At 40.9% G+C, this 21,355-nt stretch overlaps 1 protein-coding gene across 1 annotated transcript in view; it reads left to right on the forward strand.

The window, feature by feature from the left end:
• Positions 1 to 21,355, forward strand: part of kiaa0825 (KIAA0825 ortholog) — a 406,047-nt gene that overhangs the window by 140,112 nt on the left and 244,580 nt on the right. The window contains exons 10-13 of the mRNA XM_078214786.1: positions 980 to 1,170; positions 6,056 to 6,238; positions 8,812 to 8,931; positions 14,517 to 14,656. Coding sequence (XP_078070912.1) covers positions 980 to 1,170; positions 6,056 to 6,238; positions 8,812 to 8,931; positions 14,517 to 14,656 — 634 coding nt within the window. The remainder of the gene's footprint in view (positions 1 to 979; positions 1,171 to 6,055; positions 6,239 to 8,811; positions 8,932 to 14,516; positions 14,657 to 21,355) is intronic.

The raw sequence follows: 21,355 nt of genomic DNA on the forward strand, positions 1-21,355 counted from the left end.
ACTTGATGGCTATCGGTTCTCACTGTTTTCCGAGAGTTCGTTTGGAGGACTTCCTGGCCTCCTGTGGATAGAGCACATCTCTTATCCTCTACTCTTCCTGCCTCCAGTGCAGCATTTGAAAATGTTAGATTCTCATTTTTCCCATGTTGTGCTGTTCTCATATCTTTCCCAAGTTGGAATCGGTTGAGAATGGCTGCCAGCACCTGCTCCAGTCACAGTGCACCCACCCTTTAGAGGCTGGCTTTAAGTAGTTCAGGCTAGCGTCAACTGGTGGTGACCTCTCACAATTTTGGATCCTGCTACAGTGCAGAGCTATTCAACTATGCTTTTAGACCTGGCCATATACTGCAATCATGTTAATTAGCAACCAATACAAAGCTGGTATGCTGCCTGCATTGGAAGCAATGGGCAAGAATTAATACTGCATCATAGTCCCTGCGATCGTTTTAGGTGCTATCAAATTTAGCAATCCAATCACTTACATCCTTCTAGTTATGTTACTGGAAATTTATGTAATATTAAAGGAGCTAAGATGCTAAGTCATTTTTGGGCAGATTTTTTACTAACCTAATGCACAGGAAGTGGATCAGTCAGAAAATCATTGGGGAAACCTTAATTCTAGAATCCACCACCCTGCAGAGGGAAGGTTTTGATTGTAGATGGCGAGGACAGGGCATTGATCGGAGGAAGGTGTGGTCAACCAAAGGGCTGTCATTCCGTGAGGGAAGTTGGAGGCTTCGATGTAGGGCGATTCAGAGGCTAGGAGGGTGGAATTAGTGGCCTAACTGTGGGTCAAAGTCTTGAGGGAAAGTGAGAAATTTCAGAGGCCTTGTGTTCTGTAAACTGTTCCTTCCTCTCAGTCCTTCTGGTCCAGAAACTACCCATGGTTCCAGTTATTTCATTTTCACATTGAATCACTTACAGATTTATTTTGTAAAATGATAGCTTACTCTCCATTGTTCACTGATTTATTTCACAGGGAGAAAGATGCTCCTTTTCCATTCAGATGTGGTATTACTACTGCTGTGCGCTCCGTTATGATCTCTGGATGGTGCTACCCTCTAGGTTAGCCCAGGAGCTTCTCGCTGAAGTGCTGAGTGAATTCTTAACCATTCTGGCCTGCAGATACTCTCAGTCTTGTCCTACATATAACAGAACTTCACAGATAAGGTAGGCCCAATTAAGTATTATAAAGTTTAAATTTGTATGAAGTAATTTTAAAAGATATGATCCATTTTGATATAAGCATGAGAATGTGCAAGATTGGAAAAGGCTATTCCAGTTTATCTATCCCAACCTTAAAAAATACTAGCCTATACTTAATCTCTTATATTTCTCAATTACTTTATTCAGCAAAAATCTTTCTGGCATTGTACTGAATTTGTCAGCATTGTCTGGTCTTTCCTTACACTCGGTTCAGACATCTGAGTTATAAGTTTAGTGCCCTCCTCTGTGCCCTCTCCATAACCAGAATGTCAATAGTGTAGTGAATAAAATTGTACGTGATCCAACAGATGGGATTTAAACCCTTCTCCAGTACAATTTAATTATTACTTGAGGCTTTTCATTATTTTATGCCTCCTTCTCTGCTGATGTAGTTATCATTGAGCTATCCACCTGAAACTTTTGATTCCTTAGCTGTATTGTATCCTCTAGTCTATCACAATTCTCCCATTTTTTTTTTACCCTCCTTCCTCAATCTAATCATCAAATTAAGCTATTTCTGCTCAACTCCCATTTCATCCAGGCACTTCTACATTTGACCTGTTTGTTCCCGTTGTTTCCAGCCATAATCCATTCCCTTTTACATTATGAACAAGCTTTTTCATATTTTCATTACTTCCTCTTCAGAATACCCTCTGATCTTTTACCAACTACAAATCTCAGGTTTAGGCTCAAGGAGCTCTACCCCTATAATATTTCTTATATTCTTACATTCTTAACTCCTCCGCCTCTCCATTTTGCTCATTCACTCATCTCCTTTCAAACAATCTTCAGAGCCCAACACTTCACTCAATTTCTGGCCTGTGCTAGGTTATGTGCTGAAAGATGGAAATAGATTGCTTGCAAGGAGAATCAGCAGTGAGACACTGTAGACGCAGCATGAGTAGGATGTCCAAGTTTGAGCAGAGGGTGTAATGGGCTATCCAATGCAATTGATTTCATAAACCAATTAGTCTCGGTTCTGCGACCATTCATCCCACTGAAATTAGTTAATGTTAAGTTTTTCTTTGGTTTTATCTGCTTTCATTGTGAGCATAATTAAGTTATAATCATTATTTCTCAAATCTTCTACCTTCAGATCAGTTATTTGTTACCAGGAATCAGATCTAACACCCGTCTTTCCGGGAGATTTAAAGTTCTGATTAATGAAACACTCCCTCTAGAAAGCCCTCTATTTTTGACCACTGATATTTTCTTTCTCCAAGTCTAATTTCAGATAGTTGAAGTTCCTATTACTGCAATTCTGTTGCCATTACAAACCTTGCTGAATTGAACACCATCACATCCTTGTTTTTGTTTAATTAATTCTGAGGATGCGGTTATTGTTGCCCTTGAAAAGATGATGGTGGACCCTCCTCTTTAACCACTGCAGTCTGTTTCCTATAAGATGCCCCACAATGCTATTAGTAGGGATTTCTACAATTTTGATCCAGATGAAAGAACGGTAATATATGTCCAATTCAGCGGGGGGACTTAGAGGAAAACCTGGAAGAAATATATTCCCATGCGTCTGGTAAACTTGTTTTTCCAGGTGACAGGTGTGTGTAGATTGCAAGCTGCCAAAAAAGTTTTGGCAAGATGATTTGGCAGCTTTGGTAGCAAATCATCTTGATGTGTCCTCCAGATGGCACAGGGAGTCAGGTGGTGAGCCCACTCGCAGCAAAATACCGTGGCTGGGACACTCCCAAAAAAATTCTAAATCTCCAGTTCGCGTTAAAGTGGGGAATAATTCCCGGTTTTTTTTAGCGGGATGTTCAGATTGAATTTCCGAATCTCTGAGCACTGCAGAGTGTCTCAGCGGGATTTATTCTGAAAATCAGTGGGTGGGGCCTATTCCCACCTAAGAGGCCAGCAACACAGCACCGAGATCGGTGCATGCGCAGTGGGCCCGTACTGCAGGCCTCCAGATCGCTGGCCAGCCCTGCAATCTCCCCAATCGCTGGCCTACTGACCCTCCCACCGATCCCCAATTGCTGGCCTCCCAGACGTCTCCAGGCCAGCCCCGTGTCTCCACCTTCCCCCACCTGGACCAGCCCCAATCTCCCCGACCACTAGCCAGACCTGATCACCACAACAACACCGCCCCCCCCCCCCCAGCAGCCCTGACCCCCTCCCCTCACCACACAGATAGCTAGCCCCGATTGCCATCCTCCCTCTGCCCATGATCCCTGTGCAGAGTGGCAGGGGGTCCCCCACCCCCACTGAACAGCCCCTCAATAGGCCCTGCCTTCCCCTGGCCTTGCCCTCTTGGTGGGCAATGCCAAGGTGCCTCTTGGGCATTACCAGTTTGCCCCTTGGAAAGTGCCAGAGGCTAGGCTGGCACTGGCAGGCTGTCACTGCTCAAGGGGCATCCTCCCCCCCCTTCCTTATCCCTGACCTCCTGGGGAGGCCTCAATAGCCTCTGTTCCCTCCAGTGGGGTCAGCTGCCTGTTCCCGGTTAGTGGGGAGCTGTTGTAAACCCCGCTGGAGTGAACCATTCCTGGCAGGGGGGAAGACGCTAGCGGACCCAGATATCTCAGTCCCAGGCCCACTAGTGGGATGCAAATGTTAATTTAAATATTGAAATCCACTCCATGCCGATTTCCGGAGTGGAGCTGATGATGCTTAAAAACCTGGAGCTGGGGATGTGCGGAGCCATGGCTCCCAGCAGGAAGCCCGCGGAAAGGCCTCCATTGATGTCTCCCGGCCCGTTGCACTGCTAAAATAGCGCAGTGGGCTGGGAGAATCGCGCCCCCCCCCTCCCCCCAACCCTTCTCTCTGACCTGTTCTTGCAGCCAAGGCATTTGCATGCCTGGTCCTTTTGAATTTCTGGTTAATGATAACCCACTGAAGATATTGATGGCAGGGGCACAGATGGCAATGCCATGGGGTGATGGTTAGACTCCCTGTTGTCAAAGGTGGTCATCATTACCTAGTATACGTGTGCACAAATATTTAATGCCAGTTATCAACCCAAGCCTGGATGTTGCATCTTGCATACAGATATGGATTACTTCATTATCTGGACAATTGCAAATGAAGCTGAACACTGGGCAATCACCAGTGAAAAGGTCCATTTCTAACTTTATGATGGCAGGTAGATCAGTGATAGAGCACACGAAGATAGTTGGGCTAAGGATACTTCCCTTAGCAAGTCTCATGGTGATGTCCAGGGCTGAAATGATTGGCCTCGAATAAACAATACCAGGTATGACTTCAGTCACTCGCAGAAATTTTCTCCTTATCTCCATTGACTTTAGTTTTACACGGGCTCCTTAGTACCACATTTCATTAAATGTTGCCATGATGTCAAGGGCAGTCATTCTAATACCCTGGAATTTCAGTTTTATGTCCATATTTGGATCAAGGATGTATTAAGGTCTTCAGTTGAGCAGTTCTGGTGCGGCCCAAACCAAGCAACGGTGAGGAGGTTAATAGTGAGTTTCTTTCCCACTGTTTGGTAGATTATCATGTACTTCCAATATGCTACTGAATCCTTTATTATTTCTTAGCTCAGACTCTATCATAACTTCAGCATCAATAAAAGCTTCCTTGGTTGAAATTCTATCCTTAATTAATCATTCTTGTGTGTACCACTGTCTGTATTATACCTGTTGGCTATCATTCCTGTTCCATAATTCTGTATCCTTTCTAAATCAACTTTTGTTTTCTCCTATTTTTGAATCATTCTATTTGCCTCATCTTTTATATCACTTCCAATGGAAGTGATGCTCAGTTCTTCCTTCTACTCCAGAATTCCTTCCAAAGCCCCCAGAATCTGAAAGCCTCTTTTCTACATTACTCTGATATATCTGAGCTGTTTCTTTGGGTTTTTTTAAAATGGCAAGAACTGGCTAGCCTTGGGAATCTGTTTTTGGATTTCTCTGTTTCCATAAATGATTGAAACATATCATTATTATTTTGTGCCTGGAACTCACTGCCGGGGGAAGTAGTGGTAGCGGATACGACAGCGACTTTTAAGGGGCGTCAGGACAAATACATGAAGAGGATGGGAATAGAGGGATATGGTCCCCGGAAGGGTAAGGGGTTTTAGTTCACAAGGGCAGCATGTTTGGTGCAGGCTTGGAGAGCTGAAGGGCCTATTCCTGTGCTGTAATTTTCTTTGTTCTTTGTTCTTCTTTATTAGATAATATTAATGTTTGTTTATTTTACCAAATTAGAGGACATGGTAAACTTTAAGGAAGAGTACAGAATAATTAAGAAGATTTGAGAAGTGGACAGATGCTAATGCACTTCATTGTATGTAAATGTGAGAACTTGTACTCATAAAATGTTTTTCACAATCACTGGATGTCTAAAATCGTTTCACAGCCAATGAAGTTCTTTCGAAATATAGTCACTGGCATAATGTAGGAGATATGGCAGCCAATTTGTATACAGTAAAGATACCATAATGGGCAATGTGATAATGACCAAGTTGTATGTTGATAAATGTTGTGAGGGATAAATATAGGCCAGGATACTAGGCTCAATTCCCTTTCACTTCTTTGGAGAGGGCCATTGGATCTTTTACATCACCCAAACAGGCAGGTTCAACCAGCGTTTAATGTCCAATCCAAAATAAAGCACAAACAGGGACAAGTTTAACACTTTCATTTGGTGTTATTAAGAGTTTCAAATTGTAGCTGAAGCAATCATTCCTTTTTGCCTAACAGTAGAATAAACTGATGTATATATGGATGTATCAAATGCTAATTAGATAATGATTTTCTTTTAAGAAAGCAATATTTTAGCAATTTTTTTGGAAGAAAGCTTCTGGATGTGATAATGTATTAAGTTGGTGAAATATTTTAACATGCTATCAACTTAGTATGTGTGCATTCATCAACAGAATTGACATCACTGCCATACTTATGTGCACAGAAAATCTTTTATGGTCAGTTTGCCGTTCCACTCAAGAATTACTTCAGCCTTCAGAGGATATGTCTCGCTGGATCTTCACCATTCATAATAATTGCAATGCGCTTCTTACTGTTCTTACTGTTTTAACATCACCTCTAGACAAGCTATATGAGTAAGTATTCAAATACATTTATTAGTAAATGAAAAAATTGTTGGTCGCATGAAAATCTGACTTGCATATCAGATAAATTATGATTAACTAGGTGACCTGTGGAACTTCTAATGGGTATTCAGAATTCCAACCATTATTTTGTAAATTGAGTTTGTGCCTTTACATGCCCTGTTTGTGAACAGAACTCCCACTCACCTGACGAAGGGGCAGCGCTCCGAAAGCCAGTGGCTTTTGCTACCAAATAAACCTGTTGGACTTTAACCTGGTGTTGTGAGACTTCTTACTGTGTTTACCCCAGTCCAACGCCGGCATCTCCACATCATATTCAGAATTTGGCAGTACAAGTGTGATGTTCAGTGTGGTCATAGTCAGAGCTAGTGAGCAGAGCATATCTTGACTGACATCTAATTCACAATTTAAAATTTTAATCACTGGATTTCAAGAAAATTAGGTATTATCCTGCTTTGAATAATCCCTTTTGAATGCTTCAATTGAAGCTGCCTCCATCATTCTCTCAAAGCTGTGTATCCCAGACCTCAACCATTTGCTTTGTGAAAACGATTTTTCTGATGTCGCTTTTGCTTTAAATCTGTGCCCTCTCGTTCTTGATCATTTCATGAGTGGGAGCAGTTTCTCCCTCTCTACTCTGTCCCATCATGATTTTGAAAATTTCTATCCAATCCATGTAACTGAAGTTCCTCATTCCTGGACTCTCCCTAATGCCTTCACATCTTTTCTTCCACAAGTTCAACATAACCTACCTCCCCCCATTAATAACTCTATGCCCCTATTAATAAAGCCTGGGTAGGATACTGTATGCCAGTCTTGTCCAACTGGCAGCCCACAGGTTGGATTGTAGCCCCAAAGCCATTCAATTTGGCCCTAAAGCCAGTTTTCAAAATGCTGGTCAGACAGATAAGTAGAGTGGAAGATTCTGCAGGAGCTGCTGCTCCAATCCAGGCTGTTCCCCTCCCACACTTGCTGTTGATCAATTAAATGTTAGGAGAGAAACATTCTGTGATTGGAGATGCAGCAAACATCAGTGGCCTTTAGTTTGCTGGGGAGAAAGTTTTCTTTTAGTGGGGTGACAAGAATGTCAGGACCTGGGGAGGTGCAAGAGAGCTGGGGCATAGGGCGGACCAGAGTGCTAGGATTCAGGGAGGGGGGTGGGGAAGAGACTGGCAGGTGTGTATGAGTGATTGAGTGACTGTTTGTGTGGGAGTGAGAAAGTGAGTAAGTGTGTTTGAAGAAGTGAGAAAGTGAGTGAGTGTACGGGGGAGTGAGAGATCATGTATATGTGGGATTGAGTGAGTGTGTGGGAGAGTGAGTGTGTTTGTTGGGGAGTGAGTGGATGTGGGGGAGTGAGAATGAGGGTGTTTATGTGTGTATGTGATTTGTGTTTGTGTGTCAGGGGAGTGAGAGTGTGTGTGTGGGAGTGAGAGTGAGTATGTGTGTTTGCCTTACTCCAAATCTCATGTTTTTCACTCTCAGCACTACACAGTAACACCTACATACAACCATTCACTGGTGAAGGTGCGTGCGTGAGCACCCTGAGATTGGGAGTGAGTCTGGCACACACACTTTGTCCCTCTCACTGGTAGGTTTTATTAGTTACATTTTTCTCTACAATTTATTGCGATGATATACTTTATTTTGGCTCAACAATTATTTCATTTCTTAATATTTCACTTTTTTGGGGATTCTGTTTAATGTTGTGCCAAACCTTATTTTTCCAAAATTTGCTCATTGGCCCCTTAAGTGGAAACAAAGCTAAAAGATTAGATAAACCTGCTGTATGCTTTAGTAACTTTGCTCTCAACCTGCCCTCCACCTTCAGTTACACATACACATCTAGATCCCTCTGCTCCTGCACTGCATTTAGCGTTGAACCCTTTATTTTATATTGTGTTCTTCCTACCAAAATAAATAACTTCACATTTTATCTGCCACTTGTGTGCCCATTTCAACAATTTGTCTATGCCCTTTTGAAGTTCTACACTAACCTCCTCACAGTTCATAGAAACTTATAAAATTTTAACAGGGTTAGACAGGGTAAATTCAGAAAGAATGGTGGGGGAGTCCAGAACTAGGGGTCATAGTTTGAGGATAAGGGGAAACCTTTTAGAACTGATGTGAGGAGAAATTTCTTCACTCAGAGGGTGGTGAATGTGTGGAATTCACTACCACAGAATGTAGCTGAGGCCAAAACGTTGCCTGATTTCAAGAAGATATTAGATATAGCTCTTGGGGCTAAAGGGATCAAGGGATAAGGGGGGAAGGGGGGATCAGGATATTGAATTCGATGATCAGCTGTGATCAAAATGAATGGCGGAGCAGGCTCGAAAGGCTGAATGTCCTACTCTTGCTTCTATTTCTATATTTCTATGACTGCTACAAGATGCCAAAGTGCAAATGCTACTCAAAGCTTAGATTTGAATTTAGCCATCATAATCAAATCTGATGTCCTATTGTTTTAACCTACCAGGTTACCCTATTTTATTGACTGCATATAGTAATGTAGTGTTTTATCCTCCTAATATCTCAATTATAGTTCTCACTTTTGATTTTGTCAGGGTATTTTGCAATGGTTTCTCTGAATATAACTCTACACTGCCATTAGAATCAGTGAACAGGGGCTTACTGGGATGGTTACATTGGATTCGGCTCTCCTGTTTTTCAAATGAATTACACAGGTAATTATAAAGTTTCCGTATGTTTTATGAGAGGGTAATGAGATTTACTATTTCAAACTTTAGATTTGCCATCTATGTTTAATTTCATAGCTTTATAAAAAATGAAATTTAATAAAAAGATGAAATGCATTCTGAATTTGTTGCAACAGGCACACACCAAAATAACTAACACTCACCAAAACTAGCCATTTGGGCTGTCCATAAGTCACCATGAAAGGACAACTCCCCTTCAACATCTCTTATATACATTGAATTGTATGTTGGGTGATATATTTTTTAAATTCTTTCATGGGACATGGGCATTGATGGCAAGGCCAGCATTTGTTACGCTTCCCTAGTTCCCCTTCAGAAGGTGGTGGTGAGCCACCTTCTTGAACCGCTGTAGTCCACCTGGTGCAGGTACACCCACAATGCAGTTAGGAAGGGAGTTTCAGGATCTTGGTCCAGTGACATTGAAGGAACAGAAATAATAGGCAGAAATTTCCATTTGATTTGATTTTTGATTTCAGTTATTATTGTCACCTGTGTTGGTATACAGTGAAAAGTATTGTTTGTTGTATGCTATACAGACAAATCATACTATTCATAGAGTACATAGGGTGGAAGGAAAGGAGAGTGTGCAGAATATAGTCTTGGCTAGTGTGTAGAGAAAGATCAACTTAATATAAAGTAGGTCCATTGAAAAGTCTGATGGCAGCAGGGAAAAAGTTGTTCTTGAGTCAGTTGGTACATGATCTCAGACTTTTGTATCTTTTTCCCAACGGAAGAAGGTGGAAGAGAGTATGTCCAGAGTGCGAACTGGACTTTGATTATGCTGGCTGCTTTTCCGAGGTAGCGGGAAGTGTAGACTGAGTCAATAGATGGTTTGCGTCATGGACTGGGCCACGTTCACAACCCTTGTAGTTTCTTGCGGCCTTGTTTAGAGCAGGAGCTATACCAAACTGTAATACAACCGGAAAGGATGCTTTCTATGGTGCACAAAGTGCTAGCTGTGATGAGAAAACTGGCGAGCAGCTCTTAGGTTGCACAGCCAGTTTTTCCTGCCGGATAATCCAGCAGTCTGCAGGGAAAAACCAGCTGTCACGCTGCAAAGAGAAAGTGCAAGGGTGCCAGGAACTGTGCCAGGGTAGTGCTAAGTATAAATACTGGGGTATTGCCTGGGTATATCCCTTTCCCCGAGGGGCTATACTTAACTTTGCACTCCCAGTGGGTTTCCTTTGCCTGGTTCCTGTTTTTAAAAGTCAGTTGTGAGCCTCACCAGCGTGATGTCACTTGGGTGAGTGAGGAATTCCTAATGTTGAAGGGTGAATATGATGAGGAGCCTGCTAATTACATTCAGAAATATTGAAATGAGGCTCCCAACCTTCCTGGACAGGAATCTTGTCACATCACTGGTTGGGGGTTGCACATGTGAAATCATGGCAATAGTTTGGAGTCAGGGTGGTGTGGCTTGGCAGGGAACTTGCAGGTAGTGGTGTGCTGCCCTTGTCCTTCTAGGTTATACAGCTTGTGGGCTGCAAGGTGCTGTCAATGAAGGCTTGGTGAGTTGCTGCAGTGCATCTTCTATATGATACTCGCTGCTGCCTCTGTCGTTAGCAAGGCCAGTGTTTGGTGCCCATCCCTAATTGCTCCTTAAACTTGCTCCACCATTTCATAGAGAAGTTAAGAATCAACCACGTTGCTGTGGATTTAGAGTCATATGGAGGCCAGACCAGTTAAGGATTGCAGATTCCTCCCTGAAAGAGTATTAGTGAAACAGATGGGTTTTTATGACAATCAGTCATTACTGAGACCAGCTTTCAATTCCAGAGTTATTACTTTGAATTTAAATTCCATCAGCTACCATAATGGGGTTTGAACAAGTGACCTCAGAACATTAGCTTGGGCCTCTGGATTACTAGTCCAGTGACATTACCACAACACCACCACCTCCCCCTGCCATTTCTCTCACTGTCATCCTGGGTATATAGATTGGGCTAATAAAATTAGTAACAATGCCGCAGAGGAGGAATTCCTGGAATGTATACGGGATGGTTTTCTGGACCAATACATTGAGGAACCAACTAGAGAACAGGCTATTCTAGACAGGGTATTGCGTAATGAGAAAGGAATAATTGGCAATCTGGTTGTGTGAGGCCCCTTAGGGATGAGCCACCATAACATGATAGAATTCTTCATCTAGATGGAGAGTGATGTAGTTGATTCTGCGATGAGTGTTCTGAATCTAAATAAAGGAAACTACAATGGTAGGATGTACGAGCTGACTATAATGGATTGGGGAACGTTACTTAAAGGGTTGATGGTAGATAAGCAATGCCAAACATTCAAAGAGCACATGGTGAACGGCAACAATTGGTGACCAAACATGGCTAATGAGGAAAATTAGAAATAGTGTCAGATCCAATAAAGAGCCAAACAAATTGGCCAGAAAAAACAACAGACCTGAAAATTGGTAGCAGTTTAGAATTCAGCAAAGAATGACAAAGAGATTGATTAAGGTGGGGGAAATATAGTACAAAAGTAAACTTGCAGGGAATACAAATATTGACTGTAAAAGCTTATGTAGATATGTGAAGAGAAATAGATTAGTGAAGAAATTATGAAGACAAACCTTACAGTCAGAAACAGGGGAATTTATAATGGGGAACAAAGAAATGGCTGACCATCTAAATACATACTTTGGTTTGGTCTTCACAAATAACATAGCAGAAATGTTTGGGAGCAGAGGGTTTAGTGAGAGGGAGGAATTGAAGGAAGTTAGCATTAGTAGAGAAATGGTGTTGGGGAAATTGTTGGGATTGAAGGCCGATCAATCACCAGAGCCTGATAATCTACATCCCAGAGTACTTAAAGAAGTGGCGCTAGAAATTGCAGATGGATTGGTGGTCATCCTCCAAGATTCTATAGACTCTGAACAGTTCCTGCAGATTGGAAGACAGCTACTGTAATTGATTTAAAAGGGGCTAGAGAGAAAACACAGTGTTATAGGCTTGATATCAGTAGAGGGGGAAATACTAGAGTTTATTATAAAAGACTTATTAGCAGAGTATTTAGAAAAGCGTGGCTGATTCAGACACAGTCAGCATGGATTTATGAAGGGGAAATCATGCTTGACAAATCTACTTGAATGCTTTGAGGATGTAACTAGTAGACACTGTGATTTCTACTGCTGTCTTTGATGTCCAAGCACGTTCAGGAAGGAATCTTCTTTGGATAGCATTATTCCAGAGACCACAAACTAAATGATTGCAAAGAAAATTTTCTAACGACTCACCAAACTCACAGGTTGTGCCAACCTTTTCAAGGTTGCCACAAACGAAGCAATGCTTTCGCCTTCCACTTGATTCCTTCAACAGAACCTGAACCGTTCCACGATGATCAGTTACTTTGGAGAGGAATGCTCTTCAAGGATCTTGGTCAAGTCATCATAAATTTTGGTTCCTGGCTTTGCTGGCTTAACGAAGTTCTGGAGCAAATTAAAGGTTTTACTTCCGATTGTACTGAGAAAAATTGGTACGAGCAGCTCGTTTGCTTGTACAAAGTACTGCTCTACATAGACCTCCATGATTCATTTTCTTCATTGAAAGGGCCCATGAATCCTAAATGACCCAACATTCTCTCTTGCAAGCACTAATGACTTGAGACTGCTCAATATATATATATTTTTTACTGTCTTCCATGTATTCCCCTTTTTATCCTAGAGACTATTGACTTGCTCTATTTTTTTTTTCAAACATCCCCAGCTGTACATCAAAACATCCACTCTTCAAATATGTCAGATAAGGCCTGGAATTTCACCCTTCTGTGATCGGAAACCCCCCCCCCCTTTTAAAAACACACACAGGGCATTTTTCTTCCCTGAGCCTTCCTGGCATTCAGTCTTTAATCCTAGCCTTCTAATATTTGAAGTGTGAGGGCCCACAATATTTTTCTACCTTAGGCTCTTTTCTCGATGTTCTCGATGAAACTAAACCTCGTTTCATTGCCAATTTTCTTTTTGTATTGTCACAATTATGTTCGGGGTTGTGGGTTTTACACAGGAAGAAAATACTTGGTTTCTACACATAGATTCAAGCTAACAGGTTTTACTGAAGAGCTGTTCTCTGCTCTGCATAGAATACAAAACTGAAAATAAAACAATAGCCTCTGCCAGCACCCTAATGACATCACCATCAAATTGTGTGATCAGCTCTTAAAACAACCTACAACCATTCTAAATATATAACAAGTTTAAACATCAATTTGCTTTTAGAAAATGAAATTTGAACTGGTATCTTAAAGGTTAATGTAAAAGTCAAGTCACCGACTGATGTTAAAAATATATACCAAAGACTGTCACCAATGCTCCGTTTCAAGACTTGTAATTGAAAGAATAAAATAACATTTTTGAGTTACGCAATTTATTTATTCCTTGAGTTTTAGCAAAAATCAAAGGCAATCCTGAAAACTGAAAATTGCAATCTGTTCATTTTAACTTTTAAGGGCTGAATCTTATCAGTCTTTTGGGGATGGGCTGGGAGGCCATTTACAAGAATGCCAAACGTAAAGGGAACAACAATTGTATTTATATATGTTCATGTGCTAAAATAGGACAGATATGAATGCATATGGAATTATGGAGGAGAAATCAAGACTTTGCATTCATGCTTTAAAACTAAAATTCATGATTAGGTGCTAAGTGGAAGCACTTGTGTGTACTTTAACAAATGTTATTTAAATATAGTTTTATTTAAATTGAAATGTTCAACATCAAATAGGATAGGCTTTGATATAGGAAGAATAAACAGCAGATATATAAATGTGACAGAAATAATGAGATCTTTTTATAGTTTAATTGCTCATTTCAGATTTATTAGTGTGAGGCGTAACTGATAATATTTGCTTGAAGAATATCAAGCAGGGTTAATTACACAATCGTAATGTTTCAGCTGTTCTCTCTTTATAATATTTTGTCTCCTACTGTTTATCTCACTCAATCTCTCACACATCCATTTATACAGTCTTTTTGTTTACATCATATCTGTTCATACTCTGCAATAGACGTCCTTCTGACTCAGCTCTCTGCACAAGTTAAATTCTCATCCAATCTGCGACATAATTTAACTAAATTTTAATCGTATAAGCATCTTATCAGTAGCTGTCAGAAGCTTTGAAAGGAATTGGGAATAGGTCCTCATTTATTCTTTTTACTTGGTTAGTTCTTTTTATTTCATTAAATATATCTATTATCTGTCATACAGACTTAGAGACACACATATTGGGCGGGATTTTACAGCCTCGCTCGTCCTGTAAAATTCTGCCCGAGGTCAACAGACCTTTCAATGATCCGCCCCTCACCCACTCCGATTCCCATGGCGGGCGGACCAGTAAAATTCCAGCCATAGTCTTGGTATTTCAATTGTGAATTATGTGGTGTTTCTAACATTTGACATTTCCTTCAAAAGCAATCAGCCATAATATAATATTCTTTTAGGATATATTTGAGAACTATTTGGGAAGAATTGTCATTTAATCTTAGTCTTACATTTTAGGTTGCTCATTTTCTTAAGAAATGAAATATAATCTATGCCTGGTGTGTGTTTCAGCTCTTCTTCATGTGATAAAGTTGCAGTCAAGCAACACCTAATGTTGTTATTGTCACAACCCAACTGTAACTGGAATTTATTACTGCAAATGCTAATGCTTCAGGACTGTCTGGTACCTCGAATTCTGCTGAACAGCACATGTAAGTATGAGGTTTTGTAAAATAAAAGTTGCTATTAAATGTCAGCTAAATAAAACCTTTCTGCAAAGGATATGGTAAGGCATAACAAAGCCTATGCAGAGGTGTATTCAAGAGTTGGGACAGGAAAAGATTGAGAGTTCATGGGTTAGGTCCCAGAATTGGCAGATTTTTTTCACTATAGTCCCTTATTTCATATGGTGGGATCATTAGCAGGCAACCGCAATCTGTGAACTACTCAGCAGGCTTTGTGGAGGCTCTTCAACTGATACATGTCATAAGCATCCTATCTCTAGGAGCCACAGCTATTCTAGGACAGCGTGAGGTATAAATCCTGGATCTGTCAAAGGGAGGATTTCTGATGAAAGAAATCCTGCCCTGGGTTGGAATTGGTCAACGGGACATAGGGTTTGAGGTTTCAGCAACTAGAGGAATGGAAGGAAGACCTGAGAATACTCCAACTACAGATTCTGTTGTGGGATCTGAGGGACTGCAGTGTGATGATATCACCCAAGGATGGGAGGAAGAGGCCAGCCTCTCTAACCAAGCAGGCATGGATGGAAGTGGCCAAGGAAGTCAACGTAAGTATGGTCTCCCCAACCTGATGCCAGTGTATCAAGATTGCCTAATCCTTCCCCAGATGTACTTGGTTACCAAACTTAAAACATGCATTCTATTGCAACACAAATTCAATATTTGCACAGTACTCCTAAGAGCAATGCGCCTTGAAGCTCCACTGGTTCCTCACTCTTCAGACACTTCACATCTCCATCCGAGCAGCCAATACTCATATTCACCTCATCCTATAGCCCTCTCATATCCATGCCTTACAATCACCCTCCAGAAATATTGTTTTACCCTCTTATCCACACAATCCATTACTAACACTCATAATGCTTTGCTTTTTCTTGCAGAGAAGACAGCACACAACATTGATGAGAGCCACAGACAAAGAGACCTTAATGGCACTGGGAAGGAGGCCTTAGTTCAGAAGGTTGAAGATGTCAGCAATGACCTGCTGTGTATGCCTGGGCCTACGAGGCACCTGTGCTTACACATGTGAAGAGAAATGATCCTCTGCCTGTTTTACCCTGTGTTGACAGCCTTGCCTCCTTGGTGCCGGATCTCTGTGTCTAGTCCCTCTGGAGCAGCATGTGGCTGAGGAGAAAGCAGCTGATGCTGCTGGTGTTTGTGTTGCTGCTCTTCTTACTCTTTATCAGAGCTGAAAGGCAGAGCCGCATAAACTGCTCCTATGCCATGGTGAAGACTGGCAGCAAGAAGCTGCAGTTAATGTGAGTGGAGTGCAAGACAGCTTGTAACAGGCTTTCCGCCCCCTTGGAGAGGGAACCCCACTTCCAAGAGCTGCCAGCCAATCAAATGGCAAGCAGTTCTTTTGCTCCAGCAGTGGCACTGGGAGTGGAACCAGTACTGGGACTGCAAGCAGTTCGCTGAAGAAATGGAGTTTTGGATCCTGACAAATATGGGCCCGATTTGATCATTGCGTCGCGCTCATTTTTGAGCGTGAAAACTTGGTAAAGTTGGGCGTGAGGCCATTAACACGATCCGCGCCCACGTCCGCACAGATGCCCACTTTCCCAAGGTCTGAAAATGGCCACGATCCGAATCGTGCCTGAAATGGGCGCAATGGCGATTTAAATGCATTTGCATGCATTTAAATTGAATTAATGGGTTGCCCACTCAACTTTACCAGCATTTCCCCCTTTACCATCGCATTCGCGCATCCAGATTCGGCGCAAAACCGACATGCTCGGCAAAGGTCTGTTTCGGGCGCTCCAGCTTCTGAAGAGGGAAGTTCAGAGCTTCCAATGGCTCTCTAACTCAGATCAGTGGTGGAGGGGGGAGGGAGGCGGACCAGATCATTCTCTGGTGAGGAGGGGAGGAGGGAGGAGGAGGCGGGTCAGATGTATCTCTGGTGGGGGGGGAGGAGGGAGGCCAGATCATTCACTGATGGGTGGCAGAGGGGGGGGAGGCCAGATCGCTCTCTGGTTGGAGAGGCGGGGGGGAGAGGGAGGAGGGAGGCCCGATCATTCTCTGGTTGAGAGATTCACACACCTACCCACCAAGTCAATTATCCACCTGCCCATCCTACCCACTTACCTGCTCCCAACCTACCTAGCTCACCTACCTACCCACACAACAACCCTACCCACTTACCCATTTACCACCTCACCCATTTACTCAGCTACCACCACCCTAACCATTTGCTCATTCATACACTTACCTATTCACTCATCCGTTCAAAGACTGGACATTTAAACTTATCATATGGCAGCTGGTGCTGAAGAAGAGGACTATCCTGTGTTCCCCCAACTTTACACAGCTTTGACAGAACTCCCAGTGGATACTGCACTCCACATTTCTGGAAAAGCTGGTGGAAGTTCGCAGAGGAAATGTGGAGCAACATCAGAATTATCTCGTGGAGCGGCAATCCAGGATGATTGCCACTCCTCGGAAGATCCGGGCATTCTGCTTTTCTACTGAGGAAAGGCTGCTGCAGTAAAAGATTTTGGAAAATCACATGAGGAAAAGCATTGGAAAATCAGATTTTAGTAGATAGAATTAATATTATTAATTAAAAACTAAACATTTCAAAATTTAAATTTAAACAAAAATTTCAGAAAGTACAATAATTTTGAGCAAATAAATCATTTTAACATAATGTTTAGAAGGTCTAATAATTCAGGCTAGAAGATCATATATCTTAAATTTCAACAAGATTCATCAGACTTTTAAAGGATTCAATGTTAATAAATCAATCCATTTTAACTTTTAAAGTAATGTGGGCCTCCTTGTTAACTATTTGAGAATTGAGAGACCCCTTATGCCTGGAATTATATATATAATATTTTAATGTGTAATTAATTAGGTATTATTGGGCAATTAGCCCAAATTCTATGTGGTTTCATATTTGCTATTTGCAGCACAGGGCCTTTGGGAGTACAGTTGGTTGGTCCACCACAATTTTCAGATCAGTGGAAAATTTGATGAACTTTTTAAATTAACGTTACTATCAACTGCACTCATTGTGCACCCCTTGCGAAAATTCCCCGGTAGAAGACTGCTGAGGGAAACTTTGTCAAGTACCTAGTGCACTTCAGACTGGAAGTTGTGCGGCCTCACTAACATCTAGCAGCAGCAGTTGCAAAATCTGGCCATGTTCTTTTGCTCTAGGATACAGTACATTTGTGCATCAATTTACTGTGTAATGGTGAAACTTCCTATGATCAGTCAAGAGGACCAAGTATCACAACTAACAGTAAATCTTTAAAAAATGTATACTTGGAGAATAAATTGGAAGTGTAATGATAGAGTAATAGTCCAAATTGTAAGTACCCTGTACTTGGTTTGAAATAAATAGCAGCAAATTTGGCCATTCAGCCATTGACAAAATAATACTAGTGTTTATCCATTTCAAAGGAATGGTTACTCTGCAGAATGATCTATAATATTGATGTCAATAGAATTGTTGCTCTTTACTGTGCATTTAATGAGGGATGATGGTATGATATTTTTGCTGATCCCCATGTGCAGATTTATAAAAAAAAGTCTAAAATCAGTATAAAAACATAGAAATTTTAGCACTGAAGAAGCCATGCAACACTTTGATCCTGCTATATTTAGACTCCTCCTCTTAACTCGTTTTACACATCCTAATTTCCTGCTAATTTATCTTCTGTATACAGTCATTTTCCTCTCAGGTAACTAGCTTTTGTTGTGTAAAAATATAGTTGTAAATGATTCCACACGAATGTTTTAAATTACTTTTGCATATCAGAATCTTAATCATGTTTAATGATATTGCTGCCCCTTGATGTAATTTGGAGCTCTTTTTATATGTTGCGCATTTTTATAGCCATTTTATATTCTTATTTTATTGGATGCTTTGGACTAATATTCATTTCTTTATCTCTGTGGGTTTGTACATGCATCAAGTTCTGTTGGCTGTAAACATTTTCTATACATACATATAATAGAGTGAATGCGGAAACAATTTTTCTTTCAGTAATCATAGAAACCACCAAGTCTGCACCATCTCTCTGACAGAGCATTCCTGTAACCCCACACATTTACCCTGCTAATCCATATAACCTACACATCTTTTGGACACAGGGCAATTTAGCATAGCCAATCAACCTAACCTACACATCTTTGCACTGTGGGAAGAAATCCATGCAGACACAGGAAGAACGTGCAAACTTCACACAATCATCCAAGGCCAGAATTGAACCCTGGGTCCCTGACACTGTGAGGCAGCAGTGCTAATCACTGTGCCTTCAGATCACCCGAACAATTGATAGTTTTATGATCTACGGACCTCAGGGACTGTCTAACCGTCACATACATTTGTTTCATTCTGAAATAATTTAAAATAAAGCAGGCAATTTAAAGGCATGTTCAAGCAATCTTTCATTAAATTAATCCTCTCATTTATTTTAATGTTTGAAGTAATAATTCTGCTAATGAGTTAAAATGATCCACTTTGGTTGTAGTTATAAGATCAGCATAAATTTTTATTAAATAATCTTTTGTCTTTTGGCTACTCAATGAGATAAAATATCCCAGTAATAGTGTTAGTTATACTTATTCCAAGACAGTTCATTGGCACAGATAACTCCAGTACTATTGTTGTATTTCATTCAGGTTTCTGTTGCTTGTCAACTTTTCTCCTCCATTCCAATATTTTCAACATCAAAATATAGACATTAACAAAGTGATGCATGATTAGTGTTTAAAAAGAGAAATCCCTCACATTGGATTCCATAAAACAATAACAACCTGCATTTATTTGGCACGTTTAACATAGTAAAACATCCCAAGACACTTCACAACAGTGTAATTTGACACCAAGCCACATAAAGAGATATTAGGACACGTGACCAAAAACTTGGTCAAAAAACTAGGTTTTAAGGAGCTCTCAAGAAAAGGTAGGGAGAGAAATGGAGAGGTTTAGGAATTTCAGCACTTGGGGCTTTGGCTGCTAAGGATACTCAAAAGGCTGTTAGTGAAGGAGAAAAGATAGCTTGGAGAATTGTGGGGCCAGAGGAGATTACAGTGAAAGAGAGCAATGAGATCATAGAGGGATTTGAAAATAAGGATGAGATATTTAAAATCGAGTAGTTGCTTAACCAGGTGCAGTGTGAGTCAAGTGATTCAATCTGTTCCATACTTTTGTTTGCAAAATCCCTCATTCAAATATATACAGATAAATTTCCCCACAGAGGGTGAAAAACAGGAGTCAGTATTGTTTTGGGTCTGGAGAGAAACAGATTGAAGACACGATTTACATGCCCTTCAAGGAGGCCTCAACATGGAAGTGCCCTCCCACTCCAGCTGCAGACTCAGCTGCATCCACCTCTTACTGGTAATGCTGTGGACACCTCACCCCCATCTGTTACATGTCTCAGGTTGTCCTTTGACACTCTGCTTTGTTCTGCCATTTACACATTCTGATCTCTTAATGGCTGCTATCAGCACTCTTCTTAGCCAAGATCATCATCATTTACCTTCCCTTTGTGTTTTTGTTATCTGACATCTTTGTCAATTATGGTTCTGTTTCTACCTTATTGATATATTTACTGATGTTTAATTTAAATCAGTAAAAACATTTAACATCTTCATAGAGAGTAACAGAATTACATTCCCACAGCCAGTATCTCTGAAGTCTCAAATGTGTTAATACAGCTCTATCACTAGATATAGGACATACTAGCATTCAGTCTGAAGGCTACCTGAATAATTATACTTTAAAAGTGTTGGAAAGCATCAATGTTTTAATGATTATAGTTTTTGTTTTAAAATTATAAAATGTATTCAATACAATCTTGTAAGTTGCGATCATTCATTTCCTTTGTGGCTCCACAGGATGACGTATAATCCTAGTAACATTGTGCCGAGGCCACTTTCATGGTTTATTTATTTTTATATGATGTGATCATGCAACCATTTATTGGAGAAATGGATTCTCCCGTAGAGGAAAGATTGGTCACTTGATAGGCTAATAACTCCTGTCAGCAGGTCCTTGAACTGCTGGTAGCAGGTAGCAGGAGATAATACAGTGTACCATTGAAGTATGAGACTGGTTACGATTGTGCACATGTCAGTCTTTGTGAGAGGTGATTGGTATTTGAATAGTTATGCAATACTCTGAATCAGTAAAGAATGAGGAAAACTGAAACATTATTTATACTATTTTGACAAATATCTGACTGTTTAAACATGGCAACATTAAATGAGGTTACCATGCTAAAACAAGTAAACCTGAGAGTATAGAAATTGTGCTCGTTAGCATCTGTTTTTCGAATGTTACAAGCGCCCTCAATGCTCCAAAATAGCATTTGGGGCATGCACACACACTTCTGGAGGAAACATGCCAGATGAAATATTAGCTTCAGCGCACACACAATGAACATCTACCAGAAATAAGCAGATCATGACTTCAAATGGTAGATGCACCCACCCAAAACATATTAGCTCCTCTGTCCTCTCCATAGATTCTTTTTATTCATTCATGGGATGTGGATGCCCTTTATTCCATGAACTGAGTGGTCATTTCTGAGGTTATTTAAGAGTCAGCCACATTTAGGTCAACCAGACCAGGCTGCAGATTTCCTTCCTTAAAGTGAACCAGATGGGTTTTTGCAACAATCGACGATGTTTTCATGGTCATAGTTGGACTTTTAA

The sequence above is a fragment of the Mustelus asterias genome, chromosome 6, assembly GCF_964213995.1.
Source record: "Mustelus asterias chromosome 6, sMusAst1.hap1.1, whole genome shotgun sequence".
NCBI lineage: Eukaryota > Metazoa > Chordata > Chondrichthyes > Carcharhiniformes > Triakidae > Mustelus > Mustelus asterias.